This window comes from Poecilia formosa, unplaced genomic scaffold (assembly GCF_000485575.1).
Source record: "Poecilia formosa unplaced genomic scaffold, Poecilia_formosa-5.1.2 Scaffold211, whole genome shotgun sequence".
In the NCBI taxonomy this organism is placed as follows: Eukaryota; Metazoa; Chordata; class Actinopteri; order Cyprinodontiformes; family Poeciliidae; genus Poecilia; species Poecilia formosa.
The window spans coordinates 365,158-385,725 of record NW_006800150.1 but is presented as its reverse complement, the minus strand read 5'-3'; the positions used below and the strand labels follow the sequence as shown (position 1 = coordinate 385,725).

At 41.7% G+C, this 20,568-nt stretch overlaps 1 protein-coding gene across 5 annotated transcripts in view; it reads right to left on the bottom strand.

Moving 5' to 3' along the window:
* The window catches only part of mxi1 (max interactor 1, dimerization protein), a 40,560-nt gene that overhangs the window by 4,278 nt on the left and 15,714 nt on the right, over nt 1-20,568 (bottom strand). For all 5 annotated transcript variants that reach the window (XM_007567616.2, XM_007567617.2, XM_007567618.2 and 2 more), the window contains 2 exons: nt 3,232-3,346; nt 123-321 (listed from right to left, as the gene is read on the bottom strand). In XM_007567616.2, the coding sequence (XP_007567678.1) occupies nt 123-321; nt 3,232-3,346 (314 nt within the window). The remainder of the gene's footprint in view (nt 1-122; nt 322-3,231; nt 3,347-20,568) is intronic.

Genomic DNA, 20,568 nt, shown 5'->3' with positions numbered 1-20,568 from the left:
GTGTCATTTTTAACCTACATTAGCGAGTCTCTGTCGATGGCCTCCAACAGCAGCCGACCCTCCTCCACTCTCAATGTTGCAAAATGAGCCAAAGAACCGCGGGGAGCTGGAAGCGCCCTCACCTTGGTCGGAGTCCGAGCGGTCGGAGCAGAGGGTGGAGCCCACGCTGTCCATGCGTATCCTCTCCCCTTCCCCCGGGCTGCTCTGGACGGCAGCGGCGCTTCCTCCTCTCAGCAGCTCCAGCTGACGCTGTAGGTGTCTCTGCTCGCGCTCCAGAGACTCCAGCTGGTACTGGCTCTTCCTGTCGGCTTCTTCAAGTTTCTGGAGATGACAAAAAAAAAAAAAAGAAAATACAGGAAAAGTTTGTGAGTTGGCATCCACATGTCTGCTTATTTCATGACCAGGATGGACAACATGTTCATTTATTTGAAATACAGCTCTGGAAAAAATAAATTAAGGGACTCCTTAAAATGATCTGTTTCTCTGATTTCACTCATTATAGGTTTATGTTTGAGTAAAATGAACATTGCTCTTTTATTCTATCAGCTACTGACAACGTGTCTCCGAAAATCCAAGCAAAAATGTAGGTTTTATTTGCAGAAAATAAGAAATGGTCAAAATAATGAAAAAGATGCAGTGCTTTCAAACTTCAAATAATGCAAAGAAAACAAGTTGATATTCATTTAGAAACAACAATATTAATGTGACTTTTTTTAATATATAATTCTGAAAAGTAAGTGCAGGTTTGCTTCCAACATAGGTTTTGATTTTCTAAACTTATTTCGAAATGCTACTTCTGACTGAATTCATTTGAACTCCTGAAACGCAACCACTGCCCCACCAACATGACTTACTTACCCATATTATGCACCCATATACACTGAGTGTTGCAGCATTTTGCCCTACATCGTGGCGGCATCAAACCTCTTCCTGCAGGTCTAAACTCACACCACCTCAAGCTCTGTACATGTTTAGCTCAGATTCTGTCAAAATGTCATCAGCCTCTCTCAGGGGGCTGCGGAGGGGCTTCATCTCTCCGCCCCCTCCATTTCTCTCCCGCTGCAGCTTCTCCAGGGTGCGTCAAGTTCTGCTGTCACACCTGGAGAGGCCGGGGTCTTCCAGGTATAGCTTGGCAAATGAAAATGAGCCAATAATTCTGCGCCTCCAGCTGGGAGTCATCTCATCATACACTTACAGTACCGGGGTTCCTTCACTGGTGGCATCTGTTCCTTACTTGTGCATGTTGATGTTTTTTTTTTTTTAAATCGCACCTTCGCCTCAAATATCACAGCAGTGACCCAATAATAACTTCTTTATTTAATCTCCTGCTATGCCACGCAGACGAAGTGTCTGCGTCGACGAAAGTTCACTCACTTCTGCATGCAGGACGCTTGAAACTGAAAGTGAAACTCACAGTCAGCAGAACCACTTTTCTGATTAAGTTCTGCATGGAAGGATCTGACCACCGGGTGGCACTTGTAGAGCAGGAAAAATGACATTCCCAGATGGTTGGTTGATCCTTACGCATGAAAGAAAATTCTTAAAAAAAGGAACATTAAATTTCAAACCCTGGTTCCTATTAAACATGTACTTTTGCAAAGGGGAGCCAATTAAAAGGGGAACACGTACTTCAAAGACTTCATGTCCTATAAAGTCCTCCGTATTTCCTAAGTTTTAGACATTTCTCAATGTGACAGCACACATTGCAAGATGGGAAGCAATGTGAAATCATCTTCAGATTAGATTAACTCTACTAATTCAGTTCAAATCTCTTACTTTCCTTTTTTCAACAGAAATGACAATTATGGAGTCTCTGTAAACAAAATTGCTCTTCAAAAAAAAGGGCTAGTTGAGACTGAGGACATTTATCACGCAGTTTTTTGGTTAGAAAAAGAGAGAAATGAGAAATGATTAAGCTTGTTTTAATTTATCATGCGATTAATTGAGCTACAGCTTAATGCGACGGGCCAAGTCAGAATCATTCTGATTTTGCCAGACCTCCCCAGCTGAGCTCAAAATGTAACTACAAAGAGAAACCACAGACGGAGTTGAAAAATAACAGCGAAAGAGGAAACACAAAAAGCCGAGATACTGAGATTAGGTGTTGCTATGTAGGGAAACTATTTTCCAACCAAAGGAAATGTGTGAAACTGCAAACTCAGTAACACCAAACAAGATTCCCCCCCCTCTCCCCTCAAACTACCAGTTACCGCATTCACTTATCACATTTCACATGCAGCCCTATGCCCATTACGATACAAACAGAGTAGGAGCTGCAGTGGGGTGGGGGTTGGGGGGGGCGGTGGCCGTGCCTGATACAGCAGCTCTGTGCTCTGTGCACTGACATGCGTGGCTCTCCTAGTGACGGAGCAAAACAAAAGGCCGTCAATAAGCCGTGTAGAGACTGCAGTTGACAGCAGCAGAGGTGCAGAGTGGTGACGGTGGAGAACAACAATATTGGCTTTATGCTGGCGCCCCTCGCCCCCAACTCCCCCCCCTGCGTCACGTGCGAGCGGCATGCCGGGCCAACATTCCCACATTCAGATTGCTCCGTCTGAGGCGATTGTGTATTTTCGTAGTGGCGTCCAACTGGTTTCAGTGTTTTTTATAACAAATATTATTATTATTATTATTATTATTATTATATCCAGACAGCCTTCGAGTGAACAGATGGAAAATGAGGACGACGTGACGTGTTAAACCCCCCCCCCCCCCCATTTTTTTCATGACACTATGTGATGACAATCAGACAATGCCAGACCTCATAACGTAGACGTGTCAGTGACAACACAAAAGTCACAGAAGTCCCCTACCTGGTCGCATGAATACAAAGAGACAAACTGTGTATGCAAATGTTTGTGCCCTATGATAATTAAGTGCAGTCATACAATGCGGTGCAAAAATATACATGAAACTTTCCCTCATTTTTGCCACACTACATCCACAGTTTGTGCATGGAGCGAACTTTAACGTTTAGTTGACTTGCAAAATGTTGCGCGTGTCAGAAAACTAACGTTGCTCAACATGCTGAAACATGGTGGTGGCACCATCATTCTTTGGGCGGCTGTTTTTTTTTTTTTTTAGCAGTTACTAGGGAAACTGGTCTGAGTGATCAGATAATACATCATCTGTCTGGGTTTTGTTTTTTTTCTTTTCACTGTGCGTCACTGCGATAGTCTTATGGCAATGCCTGTCAAATTGTGTAACTAGGACAACCTGTTACATCCGTACCTTTATGTGTGCTTTGGCTTTATTGAGTAGGCCCAGGGTGGTGTGGCGGCTGCAGTCGGGTCCCAGAGGTATGAGGGCCTTCAACCTCTCCAAACACAGCCGCAGGTGGGCTCGTCTATAGAGGAAAGAGAAACAGAAAGGAGCACAATGATTGGATTGCCTGTGTTTCCACCAATGTATTGAAAACCTGGTGTGCTTGCCTCCCATCCCACCACCAGGCTAAGCGTTGTTCATTTCAAATTGTTGCTTTTATATATATATATATATATATATATATATATATATATATATACATATACACACACACCAGTAACGGTGACAGTAAAGACAGACTAAGCTAGGTTTATAGTTTACACATTGAACTGGGTGTGAAGGGGTGCGCACCAATTGTGCAAAACACAGTGGGCTGCTGCCTTGGATTGTCCAAACATTGTCAATTAAAAATGCCTTCTAGTTGTCGGATGAACATTTTTGAAAAACTACCCTTCAACCTCTAAAAGGCTAAACAACTTTCTAATTTGAAGCCATTCAAAATTGGTGCTTAAGGGTGAACTGTCCTTTGTAGAGGATATCAAACTTTTAATCCTTTCCTCAACTGGGTGATTTAGATTAATGTTTAGCTTCCTCACAACAGCTTACATATAATTCATGTCTTACTCCCTTCTCAAGGTTATACCTTATCCTCTGCAGTTATTTGAGTTTAAGCTACGCCACCCATCTACATTACAGCCAAAGGTACAGCAATGGGGAAGGTGATGTAATGGCATTTCCTGGAGCCTGCTCAACTCCAGCACTACATCATTCTTGACAGTTCCGTCTTCTGTGACTGGAGATGGACAGCAGGTTCTATCTATCCCGCTAATGGACCCCCCTGGTTGAGAGGTAAAGTGAGATAATTGTATCTTTAACAAAATCAGAGCTCCATTAGGAGGGGGCTGCCCTTTCAGCTCAGCCTTGGGGGGGGTGAGACCGGAGAGACATTAAGCATCCATAGACTCAGAAGTGATCTCTGGGGGAACCTAAAGGAGACGGACCCAAAGGACTGGAGCGGGAATTCACCGCAGACGTTTGGGCTACGTGGCTCTCTGCTATGCCCCGCTGCCTTAGGACTGGTGGCTGCATGAGATTGCGTGAGTGTGTGTGTATGCGCCATGGTTCAGTTATGCATGGATGGTGCTGATAAGAGCATAATGGCAAACTATTACAGCCATTACACCAGTACTGTATATGGTTATTGTATGAGAATAAACATTGCATGTGTGGAGACTAAACAAGTCTACAGCTGTCTGGTACAGCCCGTGTGGCCACAGCTTTGAAAGTCACAATGCACATGAGCATACACACACACACACACACACACACAGGCACACGCACACACAAATGAGGTCTAAATGATGACTATCAGTCTGGCTCAGGTCAACCGGCTGTTTAATCAGCTCTATTCAGTCCACCTTTTCTTCCCCATGATGGATATGTCTATCTGTACCTTTCATCTGTTCATACACAGGTATCAACTCCCACCTTTTAACAACTAACAACAGAGCTCCATCTGGGAGAGCTCACAGACTAAATATGGCACAACGCAACTGAACGTGGTTGAGTTTCTGCACGCTCTATCCATCGGTGTAGTGAGGTACTGCAACGGATAATTCAGGAATCAAGGCAAAAGAGTTTTCTGTGTTGAGTTTTGCCATCAGACGTTTCATTGCGGGGTGGGTGTCTGCAGGGTGATGTTGTGGTTATAAGCTTGTAGTCTTTTGCATGAGATACTAAAAGTGCAATTTTAATCTCATCAGCCTAGAGAACCGTTCCCCATGTTTTACTGACACAATACTTCTGGCAAACTGAAACTTGCACTTATTGTGGCAATTGGCTGGTTTTAAACCCAAATGACCTAGTCCTGCTTTTAAGTACTCCTCAACTTTGACTGACCTATCTTTTGTGTTCTTTGGTCTTCAAGATGTTGTTTGTTCACTAATATTTTCTCCAAACCATTTAAGACCTCGTAAAACAGCTGGATTTATAACGAGACTACTTCAGTAGGTGACTTTTGAAGGCCACTGGTTTCTACGGATATTTCTAGGGGCATTAGAGCAAAGTGAGTTAACTTTGAAATTGTGCACTCTGTTTTTTGGGTATGGGGGGCGAAAGGGGTATCAAATAAATCCCAATGAAATGGATTAAAGTTTGGGTCCCCAAAATGTGAAAAAGCTCAAGGGATATAAAAGCTTTTTACAAGACATTGTGTATGTACATGATATTGTCATATGCCACTTTACTATAAGTCACAATGACTAGGATTTTCTTCACAGATGGCCACGTACGGCCTGATAAAGAGAGCTGTGAGGGACGAGCAGGGCACTGCAGTCATGTGTGGGCCTGTTTGTCTGAGACTCTGTCCCGTCAGGCATAAAAATGTACTAAATGCAGACACCGGAGACGCTCAGTAGAGATTACATCCAACGCCAGACGACCCCTGATAACCCCCCATTCACATGCACTCCCTGTCTTCGTCCTGCTTTCACCCTCACCCACCGACATGACAAACGGTCGGGGGAAGCCGGGCTACGTGGCACGTCGACACTTTTCCCAGCCCAAATATCTCATTATGGTTCTTAGCACATAGACCGCAAATAGTGTGCGAGTGGGTATGAGGCGTCACTTATTGGGCAGCTGATCCCCACTGCTGATTCACCGCAAACAACCTTCCACACCCACTGGATGTTGACACGACTGAGCGTGCTCACCTCTTTCACCACTTTGGCATTTATTCACAACTACTTTAGGCGCTACTGCATCTCTTCTAGTGAAAAGACGCAACTTGTTATCAGGATCCAGACACCCTCACTCTTATAGTTTGACTTATATGCAAGATATATGCTGTAACATTTTTTTTATTTTAATCTCTGTGGTTATGACGCAACCCAAGTGTGTGGCACTTAGATAATTACAGATGCCCAAAGAAGCTACATGAGCCGAAAAAAAAAAAAAAGGAGGGACAAAGAAGGAGTAACCGCAAAAGGACAAAACAGGGAGGGGCATCTAATTGCAGCTTAAGGCAGTTGCACAGAACAGTCTGGTAACTGGACATTGGCGTAAGTCTCAGCAGGAAAAGAATTTAGAAAGTACTCTGTTTGTAGAAACCTGCTGATTGCATTAGGACGGCCAAAGGCATGTGAAGAGCTGCAAGGGGGCTGGTTCATGTCGGTTAGTGCAACTGCCACCTTCGCAAACCAGACAGTGGATGCACGCTACGTTGGAAGAGTCCATTTTGACTTGAAAAGCTGTAAAATGTTTCCAGCCTTTGTGTTCTGACAACCCCAAATGACGGCAATGTCTTTTTGGTGGAGACTGAGTGTCAGCTGGATTTTTACAGGCAAAGATAGACGCCGGCGTCAATGGGTTTAATCTAAATGAGCTCTAAGTGTTCCCCTTAGAGGTCGCAGGGTCATAAAGCTCGACTCCTGGTGATGACCCCCCCCCATCATAGGATCAATACCTCTTAAAAGCACCTGTTCGTCAAGGAGACTTGCTGCCGAAAAAGCTACAAATAGGATCGGTTGGAGTACGAGTGAAATCATGTGACTATAAATAAGAGATTTGCATCAATCAATCCATCAATCAATCAATCAATTAGAAATTGAAATAAGATCATTTTCCTCTGAAATATTGAAAAATTTGAAATGTTTTGACCTATTCCTAAAGCTATTCAAAACTAATGCCACCTGCCATTTTCATTTTAGAAATGCATTAACCAACAGAATGTACTTTGATGCACTTTTTGGGGGTGCAATGGAAATCCGGCAGAGGCTGGGGGCATGCGCTGTATTCGGTGCGTTTCTAATAAGAATATGCAGGTGCAATCTTTTTTTTATTTTGTTTTCCCCCACCCTTAACCCTCTTACAGTCACACTAACCAGCAACAGAGCCTTCTGTTTCCAGAGTTCCTAGAAAAGCCTGGTTGGTGCTAGTTACATAAACAGCTATGGATTTACCTAGAAGAGCCATAACTCTGTGTCCTCTGCTGCTAACGTTAAGGTTCTGTTGAGTACATGTGGATAATTTTGTGCCTGTTACAACAGAACATCTTTCACAAAAGGGCTTAAACTACTTTCTACAATGAAATGCACTTTATGATACATGGATTGCACGAGAAACATCAGCAAATCCAAATGAGCAAAAACACCTTTTCGATCGCCTGCAGCATAATAATACATTACATATTGGCAGCCATTAATAGCGTGTAGAGTCCAGTGTCTAATGAGTGGCGCGGTGAGCTGCAGGTTGTCTGAACGAGGAACTCTCCATCTGTGACGGATTATATAACACGTGGCCTGTTGCTACCAAGACCTTTGCTCTGAACTGTCACACGCAGCAGGGATGTCAAACCCTCACTGCCAATGAGCCAACAAAGGCAAAATAACCCTTTTTTCCCCCCTAGTGTTTAGCAAACAGAGATGCTGGGGTGGAAGAATAAATGAAAGGGTTGTTTTTTTTTGTTTTTTTTAGGCACCTAGCAGTTACATGCAGGCAAACCGCCGCCCCCAACGTCCCACGGTGTCTTTGACAGTACGTTTATGGACAGATCGATCTGCGATGCGAGTGGTTATTTAAAGAAAAACCACATCTAAAGCAGCTGCAGCTCTCTCACCCATTGCATGAGAGTTACCTGCTCAGAAAATATTCACCGCAGTAGTAAAAGAACCGCTCAGGCGCTTTCAACTCTGGTTTTACCAGCAAAATTATCAGCAGTGAAGACTTTTTTTTTTTTTTTTTTTTTACTCAAACAAAATATGAAAATATAAAAATCTCCCACATTTGTTATTAATGAAACTGTCCAGCAACTAGAAATTGCTGGACAATTAGGACAAACTTGTAAACTTCAAAAATTTTTAAACAAAACTCTACAACACCATCTAATTTCTTTTATTTAAAACAGCAAAGATCAAAGTGTAAAAATATCACCTTTATACAAGTGTTGAGTGGAAAGGAGCTGATTTTGTCTTGTCAGTGTTGGAGCCTTCTTTTACCTAGTTAAACATCCACTGGCAGCAACAGGTAGGGGAGGGGCGTGGCTGCTCTACCCTATATTCCAGTGGAAACTCAGGTCACACCAGCACCTCCTCCGGCATCTCGCTAAAACAACTATAAACCACAGCAACGGTGGAGTTTTTTTTTTTTTTTAAAGTGGAACATTTTATAACCTGCCTTGATGCAGTCAGCCGTCTCATGCCCAGGTCTTTCCACGACACATCTACAAATTCGGATTGTTAGAAACCATCAAAAAGTGTAAAAATGGTACACTTGGTACCGTTTGAACTACCCAACTATTTCTTTTTCTACAGATAAATAAACCAAAACCAAAAGAACACAGTGAATTATGGCAATGTGCACTCCACCGCTGAATCCTCAAGGAAAAGCTGGCGAGCAGACAGCTCTTCCTGTCCTCCTGAGACAATGGGCTGCTTCCAAACTACTCACTCCACTCAAGTATGTAGACATGTGGGTCTCTGTCAGGCTGGCGATTGTATCCGTTTGTGTGTGTGTGTGTGCGCGCGGGTGTATGTGTGTGTTTGTGCTTCCGTGACTTGTGCTCCTGACAGGCCCCAGATGGGTGTGCAGGCAGGCAGCTCTGCCTTTTGGCTTTGACATGTGAGCGAGCAGCCAGCCAGCCCCGGGTCACTGCGCCGCACCTTTCCTCTGCCTCCTTCCTGCTCTCCAAACCAGCCTCCCTGTGAATCTGTGCAGACTCTACTTTATTTTTATCCAGACCCTTCTGCCCCTTAGTGAATATTGCCTCCATTACTTTCCTTTCTTCTTGCTTTAATTTTAGTTCCAGGGAAAAAAACAATCACGTCGTGCCTCTTCTGAGAACATTTATTGGCACAACTGATACCATTCCACTTGTTTAAATGTGCGAATCTGCTTCCAATGTGACTAAAGCACAGTTGTTGTTTTTTTTTATTTTTTTATTTTTTAAAGTTTACCTAGAGAAGCTGCCCACCTCAACTCCAACCCAAGCCTACGAACATCCTATGTACGACTGCTCAGCACTCACTTCACACCTCTGCTGTTGGTGGGGCCACTGCAAGGCACTCACAACGCACTATGCATTCTAAATCGGATTTAATATGCAATTACAGACAGATAAAATTGCCTTGATGGTGTTCATTACTCTGATTTGAAACAAGAATAACAATCGCTTCAAGGCAAAAATATAAAAAATCCCATCAGATCAAGAAGACTCGAGTCATTAGGAGCAATTAGCTGTAGCTTCTTGATCTCAGTGACAGTGGTGTAATAATCTAAGAATGCTGTAAGCTATGACACTGAAATTCTGATGATATTTTTGAGTGAACTACCACATCTTCATTTTTAAATATTGTGATTTTGATACATAGAATAAAGCAAACACTAAGCAGAAACCTTTGTTAAAGCTAGTAGTCGTTCTGTTATTGGACAGAATATTACCCTTTTGTGTCACTCTGTCCCTCTAAGTGCTTGGTTAGCCAGCCAGCTTGTCTCAAACTACAAGCTGTAGTTTGAGACTAACAAAGTGACACTTTATGTTGCGTTCCATACCATGACAGTTTGTGTTGTTGGTGTCCATAAAGATTTTCAAAAAGCGTAACTTCACTGTCTTGAAAGTGAAGAAAAAGTTTAATAGCCTTCTTTCTAACTGAACATAAACAGGTGGAGCAGTGGGCAAATAGCTAGAGAAGACTCCTGTACTTGCTACAATATCTTGATCAAATGGACTTGTAACTGTAAGAAGGTGCATGTCAGAACTTTTTCAAAATCATACTTTTCCAAAGAGTCAACATACCCAGACACCGGTAACCAGCCTGTATGTACTACAAATACTTCAGCTGATGTCATAGTGGTTCCTGTCTCGCCAAGGTATGCCTACATTTTCAAAAACAAATGTTATTTGGGTCTGAACACCAGGAAATGAAGAGGAATTTCTCAAATACCAAGTGTCGTTGTGAAAGTGCTGCCATTTTGAATAGCGCGTGTGCGGTGGGATCCGTGACGTGAAATTCAGTGTTTTACTATGTTGCTTTTATTTGAGGTCGAATGCTAATTTAATTAGTTTTTTATATTAAAGATTGAACGGATTGCCTGGGAATTATATTTCAATGCTCTATCACTGCCTTCACAAGGTCAGATTTTTATGAACCTAATTAATCAGGAAGTAGCTGGTGCTATCAGCTTTAAACAAGGGGAAGAGTATGAAAGTAAAAATACAATATATCACAAAGGACTGCAATAAATAACTTTGTTGGAGAAGGAGTGCAGAAGGAAGTCAGAGGATAGTAGCTTGGGGAACTTTGTATAAATAAGTTCAGGTATTCTAGTTTCAACAATTAAATGAAAGATAAAACAGTGCCCCTGCAAGGTATTATAATCTATGGTTTTTACAGTCCTTTTTATCTGAAAACAAACAAATTCTGTCTTTTGTAAAGGTCATCACATAATGGCAAAAAAAAAAATAGATGATACAGCTTAAATTCTGGCACAAGCGTCAATTCACCTATGAACAGCAATAAGCCTGGTGTTTTGAGAAAAAAAATCCGATACAACCTAGTCCAAGTTAATTGCGGAGATAATTCTGTTTGTAAAAGTCACTGATTATCAAAAAGGAAAATATAATCTTCTGACCATTACGTCTTTTCTGTGTATGACATAGAGATTCCACAATTCCTGCATTTTAATGTAAATGCAGCCTAAAGACAAGGAGATGGTTATTGGGAGAGAAAAAAAAAGCATGAAAATTTAAAAGTGGTATGGATAAGTTCCTATGCAGTTACCAAAAAACATGTTTGAAAACTACTATGACAAAGCAGCGTTTTTTAAATATACTCTGCTGACTGAAAGTCCTCTTAACCAGGAGATGAAGGGTTACCCACACAGAAAAGAAGAAGAAGAAATACAGCTGACCTAGATTGTGAATACTTAAATAATGGATAAGTTCTCAGGCCATCCAAGATGTCTGACATAATTACTGGACAGGCTTTTAAAAGAGAGGGTCACATTTTCAGCCCAGATACCGGTCAATACCGGTCTCCTCTTTGACAAATCCCTCCACTCTCTAAAACTCATTTAACACACACATACACACACACACACTGACACATACATAATTTGACCCATTTCTAAAACAAGCAGAGAGAAAGCAAAGGCGACCCTTCACCCACTTATTACACTAATTACACATGAGCAATGATTGCTTCTGTGGTTAATCTTTTAAATTGACACAAGAGAGGAAATTAAGACATCGCTGGACTGGTGGGGAAAAAAAGACTTTGACTTTCATGAGGGAAATCCACTGTTCCTTCTGTGCCTTACTTGATCTTGCAGCATCGAGGTTCGTTTAAAGCAGCTTTAAATCATAATTCACAACGTGGTTAAAGATTATTGGAGTGGTCACAGTCTGTCAACTGAGAACAACATCAAACCGACGTCTAATTACCTCGCTCTAAGGAGGGAGACGTGCAAATCTATCAGAAAGATTTCCCTCCCACCCCCTTTCGATATTTTCTAAATCCATTACGTCTGTGTTAGAGGCGGCTCAGTCTCCTGGGCCGTACATCGTAAAACGGCATATGTCACACTGGATCCACGCTCTGCAGATGATAACATGTAATATACAATGTCTAGGGGCAGGTCTGAAGGTCCCCAGTCAGGCGCCAGTCTGTGTGTATGTGCTCGGCGATGGTCTTGCGCTTACTTTAGACGGTGGATTGATTGTGTTGATGGCAGACGATTGCAGTCCGACATTTAGAGATCAATAGAACGATCATTGCACATTTAACATCTTGCATCAACAAATAAGTCGGCATTAACAAAACAGGGAAGCTTAAGCTGATGTTTTATGTGTTTGGGTCATATTTCTTAAAGGTAACCTTAGATTTTATTTCTCCTCTGGATATCTCACATGACTGATGTTAGGCAACAGCTTAAGTAATGTGCTTGGAGTTCATACACACACGCACACACACACATGTATATATATATATATATATATATATATATATTTTTTTTTTTTTTTTTTTACCAAAGGAGAAGCAACTACTACCTAAGTTTACTGCTGTCATCAAGGTGGCACCAACTTGGCTGCAAAAGTGGAACCTTGTCAATTACAGCTTTATAATCTGAGCTATAAACACCAAGTTGAAAAGATAACAAATGGAAGCAGACAAGCTCTATCTCAAAGTAATTTTACTGGCTTTAACTTTGTGTTTATGACATGTGATTACATCGTTAGCAACTTGCCAAGATGTCATTAAAACCCACTACATACTAATTTCAAGAAAATCCCATCCAGCAAGAGCTAAGATCAAGGTGTCTGTTTTGACATGAGCACGGCCACAAAACTAATGCATCAAACGTAGTGTGTTATTTGAATGCACTTTAAAGCTTTCTTAAGCGTCATCATGGCTTTGATTTTTTTTTTATTTTATTGTCATTTTAAATTAGAATATGATTAAGACTCAGTATGGGTGAATGCCAAATCTTAAATGACTCAAACTGGTATTGCAGACAAAAATAAATCTTAAAACATCCCGAAATAATGTGTAGTGTCATACTCAATCAGAAGTACTGTTTAAGTGCTTGTGTTAAATGTGAAAATAGGGAAAGCATTGCCACATCGCTTAGTGAAAGCTAAAACAGGGTTAAAAGTCTTTACGTAAAGTGAAGACCACTTACCAACAGGCAATAGGTTCAGCGATGTCTACCATTTTGAATGTAAAGATAAAAAGCACAATAGTTCTCGTGGAATAAACAAAAAGGTTATTTTAGAAGCTATACATTTTGATAAATAGAGTAAAAGTTTTATTTGGTCACTCCTGGAACCGTAGGCTTCAGCATAGTACGTCCACATATGAGATTAAAGCAATTCTTTTACAACTGTATATGTATATTTTTTCTTTTTGTTGGTGTCCTTTTCATCATCTCCATGAAACACTGACAGATGGACTGGATGCAGAGAGAGTCAGAGAGAAATCTAGAGGCTAAGAAATAGAGAACGGGGGAGGAAGGGCAGTTTCTGACTGTGTAATCTGCCCAGAAACTGGAAGTGGGCACCAATGTGAGTTCAACCAGTAACTCTCCTGGGCTTAAACTTCCACGCTGAAGACTCTTTTCAGCATGACCTGGTAATTCTTTCGCACGGTGCATTCACTGACCAGAAAAAGTTCGGGATATTACGTTTCCCTCTTTGTCAGTCACCAGTTAGGGTTAGCAAGCTGAAATGTGTACAATACCGGTTTCCAGTCGATTTCTCTGTGAATTTCTGGTGAGGTGCTCACATGGCAACTTGAAACCTTAGTAGAAGTAAAATCTCAACAAGTCTGTGTGTCAGCTAGCTCCAAATAGAAAACCATTAAACAGCTACAGCAAAACCTCTTTCTATTTAAAATAACTTTTTAGAACAAGCAGATCTTCTACACTCCAGAACAAAGGGTTCATAAATGAACTGCCTGAACTTCGAATCTAACAAGTTTTATTGTGCACTTAACAGTTTTACTGCACAGCGTTAACCAACCGCCAAATGTTAAACTTAATGAGGGAAATGAAAATGAGGTAAATGCTTAGACCTCTTCTTTCTACTACAGAAACTGGAGGTGGTAGCAGGATGAAACAGGGCCGTAATGGCATCACTGCTCGTGGGGGGATGGGAATGAGACCTCAGTCCCAAAAAGGGGTTTCACAGTTAAAACTTGTAAAGCCATAACTACGGCTAAATGAATGAACAAAACACCAATCAGCCATGTAGTAAATAAAGTGAGGAAAAATTAAGCCTCACTCACAAAACCCACTGAGGCCATTAGAGCTGGGGGGTAAAATCTATTGCTTGATGCATGGACAAGCAGCGATTTACGATTCTGAATTAAATTGCAATACTGTATTCTCCTAATGTTTACATATAACCAAATTTTGACAAAAACAAAAGGTGGAACTCTCAAGTTTGTAGGTGTGGCAACAAGACTGTGTAAGGCAAACACATAACAAGTGGTTGGCAGAAAAAGCAATTCATCTTGCACGCTCTCTGCATTATAAGAAAAAATGACTACAAGAGCCACACCACAAATATGCATGAAAAGGATTTACTATCATAGTCAACAGGCGTAAAGCACCAAGGTTTTTGCAACATGAAGCACTCATGAGAGCAAAATCCTAAAATTTGTACATCTAACATCTCATTTCCTCTAAGTGGTACAAAATGGACTATGCGGTTTTGGTATTATATTATATGGTCTAGAGAGCGTTTCCACTGCCAGTTAAGAGTCTCTAGCACTTTATCAAGTCCAGAAAACCCAAACTGCAATGGGACAATCTGACAGAAGCAAGGTTGCTGTGCATCATCACCACCAGGCCCTCTGACCATCATGAGCATGCAAGCAAAGACACAACAACTGAGGCAGACGGAGAGGGGATTCAAACTAGAAACCCACCAGTTACAGGATAAACTCCTACCACCATCGCCCCCTGAGCCAAAACCAAAACAACTAAGGTTTTGTTGTAAGAAGTGATGTTTTTCTGTCCCACAATCAATGAACTGTGTTGTGGGACACCAGTAGTTCTGCACTAACCATACTGTACTATTGTCCTATGAACCTACAACTCAAGGGAGCCAAGAAATGGTGCGGGACGGGTCGGTTGTGCTGGCCACTTTTTGCCAAAAAAAAGTGTAATGAACCGCATTTACCTGTGCTGTACTGCTCAGTGAAAGAATCAAAACAAACTCAATCTAATGTCACCATAAAGTGAATGGGTGTCAGTCATTGATGAGGTTAAGGAACTTGGAGATTTACTTTTGATAAGGTCAATTCTGTGTTAAAAATGTGCAAGGTTCCTAATGGAAGCTGCTACAAATGCAATCTCAATAATCAATCTATCCTTCTGAATCACGTTTGAATCAACTCCTGATGTGCCGAAGGAGTCCTGCCAACAGAGGCCGTGCCTGTGATAAAACAGAGTGAAGGGAAGACACAGACGACCGGAAAAGGCAAACAAGGTGACTGAGAGAAAACGGATGAAACAATGTAGCAATTTGCTCTCCGCAAACAGCCACCACAGACATCGGCACGTGATCACACACATAAGCATGCATGTGCAGAGTTTGCCTGAGTAAAAGACAGGGTGGGAGATGTGCTCTCTGTGCAGCTGGGCAAAGAGACTGCGGGGCTGAAACCCATCACTAACGCACGGATTAGTTCACATGTGCACACTGCCTTTTTATCTCCTCCACTGACAAAGGTTTGAAGGCAGCACAAAGAAAAGTAGGCGAGAGACAGAGACATGGAGCAAATGAAAGGGATGAGCATGGAAATCGAGCCAGGTGGTGGTGGGGGTGGGCGGAAGAGAGGTGGGCAGAGGAACATCGAGAAGGAAGACGGGGAAATGCTTTACGCTGCACGATGATCACGCCCCTGAAAAGTTGAACATTTACTTCAATTAATCTCCTTTTTGATTCAAAGTCTGCAGAACAGAACTCTCCCAACAACAGGCCTCGTTTTCTCCTCAAAATATCCGTCACTGAAAAAGGAGACTCGAATGTGGCCAGGACCTAAAAATGTACCCTGTGAGATCCAGCCTGATGTTGTGACGTGTAACAGGTACAGAATCTTCTTATTCCAACAGAGAGGAAATATCTTTGGTGTAGCCTCACATTTTCTACATAAATTAAGCCGCACAAGCTTGTCATAGTGAGTCCCTCCGTTACTGAGGGTGGCAGTTAGATTCACTATGTGTTTTAACTTTATTCACTCTTACATGACAATGAAGACGTTCTCTCAAGGTTTTGTTGATGAGAAAGTACGTGAAGCAGCGTTTATGAAAGTATCAGAGGAGGCGGAGACTTCTCCCCCTCATGTTTAAGCTCATTGCTCTCATTGGTCAAAAGCTAACCTCTATGATTGGTCCACAGGCAGTGGTGTTTCTCCTTTCTCCCCAGCTGTGGGGCTAAAAATAGAAGCCACGTTCATATTTAGCACACAGTCTTGTGTCTTCTGCAACCACATTTCTTTCTCTTAATTTTTCACCCTTTTCCTTTCTTAGCCGTGACTAAACGGCACGAAGGTCAATGTGACAGCGCGCTGTAAGATTTGGCCGCGCAAACAGAAACATTCCTTCCTGGAAGACTCTGTATTGTGTTAACGTTTTAAGAGCACAGGCTGGACAGACTACGAACCTCGTCAATGTGGGAGAAAGAAGACAATGTGCGGAACATTACAGATCAGCGTGAACATTCGGTCGCTAATAAATGTGGTTAATTAGAACACCTGCTGCGAGCAATAAATAAGAGAATAAATCACGCCTTTTCACACAGTGTGCATTTTATTTAACAGCAGACTGAGCCCATATGCCAATCCACCTTTAGCAAATCAAACAGTTACACCACCTTCAGTGTAATGTGGTGTAGTGTTTGGAAAAAATAATGGCTTAACTAGGAGGCTGAGCTTTTCAGAACCTTGCAAAAGTATGCACACCATTCGCACTAGTTCACATTTTGACATGTTAAAACGACAAACTTTAATGTTGCTCATTGGGACTTTATTTGAAAGATCCGACACAAACCAGTGCATAATTGTAAAGATACGTTTTGCATCCTTTTAAATGTTTCTAGAATTAAAAGTCTAAAAAAACGTGATTTGCATTTAGGTCACTCTGAGGCACAGCTTTCCCTTGCAATTGCATCTGCAGTTTTTTGGGGCAGGTCTGTATCGATGTTTCACATCTACAGACTAAGTTTGATGAAGCTCTTTCAAATTGAATGGTTTGAAAAAGACGTCTGTGAACATCTATTTTCAAGTCTTTCCTCATGTTCTCAGTTGCACAGGTCTGGACTTTGACTGGACCATTCTACCACATGAACATTCTTTGATCTCTTGTTGCATGTTTAGGGATGTCCGGCTAGAAGAACATGAATCTGTACCCTGGTCTCATAGGGCTGGGCATTTATCACAGTTTATCATTTATTGTGCTCAGTTTCTTGTCATGACAGGATTTTTGATTTGATGATAAATTCCAATTTTTTTTTTTTAAACTGTTCATATTGTCGGGATTTCTATTTTTATTGTTTACTCAACAGTGTTTTTAATGAGACAAATATATTTGAAAATGTGATTAAAAGCAGTTAATATGTGCAGTTTAGTGACACAAGTCACACACTTCTTTATGTGACTGGTATCCTAAATAAGCGCATTACAAATGGGTAGGGTTTCCAGAGCAGTATTTGTGTTTGTGGTGTTATGAATGCTACGTCATGCAGTCACAGCTTTACAGTAACAGAATATTGTGACAAGTATTACCCACCCTTAGTCTCAAGCCTTTTGCAGCCTCCCACAATTTTTCTTCCAGGACTACTCTCAATTTAGCTCCAACCAACTTCCCATCAACTTTGCCCGGCTTTCTGTCCCAGCTTAAAAGAAGCTTTCCTTCTGCATGATGCAGCAGCAGTATAATTTTGCTGACATTTTACTGTTGTGTGCCACTTTGAGTAGCTCTTTCATATAAATTTAAGTTATTTCATATGTGTTAGATGTGTAAATTTTAGGGACTTCCTCCCCAGTTTTGCTTGATTGCAATTTACTTCTTTTACTGCGATAGCTACACCCTTGATAACCAGAAAACAGAAACAAAAGCTACATCGTAAAAAGGCTGTATGGGAGCAAAACAAAAACTCAGCAGAACATACAGTGTATGATAGACCTCAAAATTATGATGCATGTAAAATTGAATGTTCATGGCACGTCTTCAAGTAAGTCCAAGCGTGGGCGTTGTGCAAACAAGAAACATAAGCTTTACGACAGCACAATGTAACTTCCTCATTAGGGATCTAAGACTTCGAGCTATTTCCATCCTCCAACTGTAGTGGCAGGTGAGAACATCCCACTTCGGTAATAATAGCACAAAAAGGCTTGCTGTACACAAATCTGGAGTACGGATTAGGCTTGCGTGCTACTCAAGGTGTCCCTTAGTCAGGTTTGTTTGACCGATTACCCGGCTCATCTCATTACCCTGTCAATTACTTCCTTGTCCTCTGGGACCATCGTTAGGTAAGCCAGAGCCAAGAGAGGCCATTGACAACACGAAACGGATGGCCTCGGAGAGAAGGCGGTTAAAAAAAACACCCCGGCACGTGTGTTCTCTCAAGCTGGACTCAGTAGACCAAAGATCAGGTCCCTTAAGCTGCTTTTCTAAGGCAAGAAAAGCTTACAAGTTGTCACGTTGGTCAGAACAAACAGGTTCTGTTTTAGGCCCTGCAGGGGAGCCTGAGAATAGGTTCTGCTCAGTTGGAAGACAACTGAGAGATTGATAAAAGATGTTTCTTTTCTTTAAGGAAAGTCATGTTTGAATGCTCACCAAAGCTCATGGCTGGAAGAACACTTGTGAGTTTGTGGTCCACTGGTTATGAAAAATTAATGTATAAAGTCCTTCTTATTTGGCATTTGAAAAATACAATTCTATTTGAAGGAACATTCTGCTTTGTACAGGCAAAAAACTATGGCTATAAAATATTAATGAGCAGATGTAGAAGCTTTAAACAACAAGAAATTGAAGGTTTAACAGTGCAAATCATGTGCTGAGAGATGGGAACTGAGATATGTATATTTCATAATACCTCAATGGAAATTCTTAGTCATTTTACATGAATTACAAAAATTCTTTCATCAGCCCAGTAGAAACCTCAAGTGTACAGTCATTAGAAACTGAACCCATTGTACTGATTGTTAGAGTTGTCCAATTGGACTTGGATCAATCCCTCCAACTCTGGAGGAGTTCAAGAATATCCAAGCAAACAGTTAATGCCCCAATATGTCCGCTGGACAAAAACAGTGCAAGACAATAACACACATGTTGTGTGCGAATGCAGCAAAAATATATTGACATCAAATATTTGATGTCAATATATTTTAGAGAGCTCTGGAAGACCTAGACACAATTAAAGCAGCTCAGTGTGGACAATTTACCAAGTCTTTCCAAATTTGGAGTGAGCAAACCTGGCAATAGAATAGTACCTTGTAATTGGGAATGCCATAGTAACATCTACCAAAAGGAATGTTGTTAATGCTGGAATTTATAGCTTTTGCATTGAAATGAAAGAAGTTTCAGTAAAAGAGAAATGCTGCGTTCAGACCGAATGTGTTTTATGTCAAAAAGGTGTCCAAAGCCTCAAGTTGGACGCTTCATTTCAAGCGTCAGGATTACTCTTTCCACACTTTGCTCAGACGCGGATCTAGAGCGATTGGGAGGAGCCTCTTGACATTTGTTTTCCTCTGCTAGTCTCTTAGTACAATGGCAGAAGAAACTGAGGAGAACTGGGCTTTATTTACTAAAGCAAGAGAACAACGTTATCAAGCAGCTCTGGTCTGTGTCTGGATCTACCGGATAATTCAAAGAAGTTCTGCGTTTGTTGAGTTCCACAACCTACTCCAGGTGCTGTGCGTTGACAAGGGTCGCTTTCGGTGTTATCTTAGTCTCACCCAAACCCAGTTTGATGACTCGCATTGGTGCCCTGCATCTCTTGCCAGGACACCAGATTTTCCAAGATTTTTCCAACTCTAACGTCTGCTGCTTTGGATGGGTTGTACATGCATTAAAGGCTCGAGATCTGAAACGCGCAGTGATAAACACACCGCAAGACTTCTCGACATGCCCTAAATGTGTGACCACCGTCGACTTTGCATGTAATCCAGTCGCCCCTAACAGTCAAGTCCCGTTCAGTCTGAACACACTATGGCTTGTTAGCAATTGTGCCTCCGCATTTGGAATCAAACGTATTATCCTCAAAATAATACAAAAAAAACCTAAACACGAACTGAAGCCATGAAGATGAGATGTGAATGACCATCCAACAGTTTGTCACGTTTAAAAGAAAATCCATGTGATCAAAGCAGTGAAAACACAGGGCTCATGTCCTTTTCTTATTAACTCTACCAAAGCTGCATACTTTGGTGACATGTGGAAGTTGAACAAGGTTGCTATGGGGAACAAGATCAAAGCATTGAGTGAGCAGAGCAAGTTATCTCCTTCCAAGTATTTGGAATGTGTTTGTGTTTTTTTTCCCTCTCCTTTGGTACCCTTTATCGGCCTTTAGCCGTCGCCACTGTCTCGGCAAGTCTGCGCACTACAGAGGTTATCAACACCTGTGCTAGTCATGCAAGGCAGATCGTCTCGCTGCCTGCTGATACACGGGCTTGATAAATGTTGGAAAATGCTGTGGTCAGGTCTCAAGGTGGATCAAAAGCTGCTGGTGGTGCTGCTGCAGCAGAGGGTGGAGAATCATGGCATAAGCCAGACACACTTGGGTGAACAACTACGCCTGAT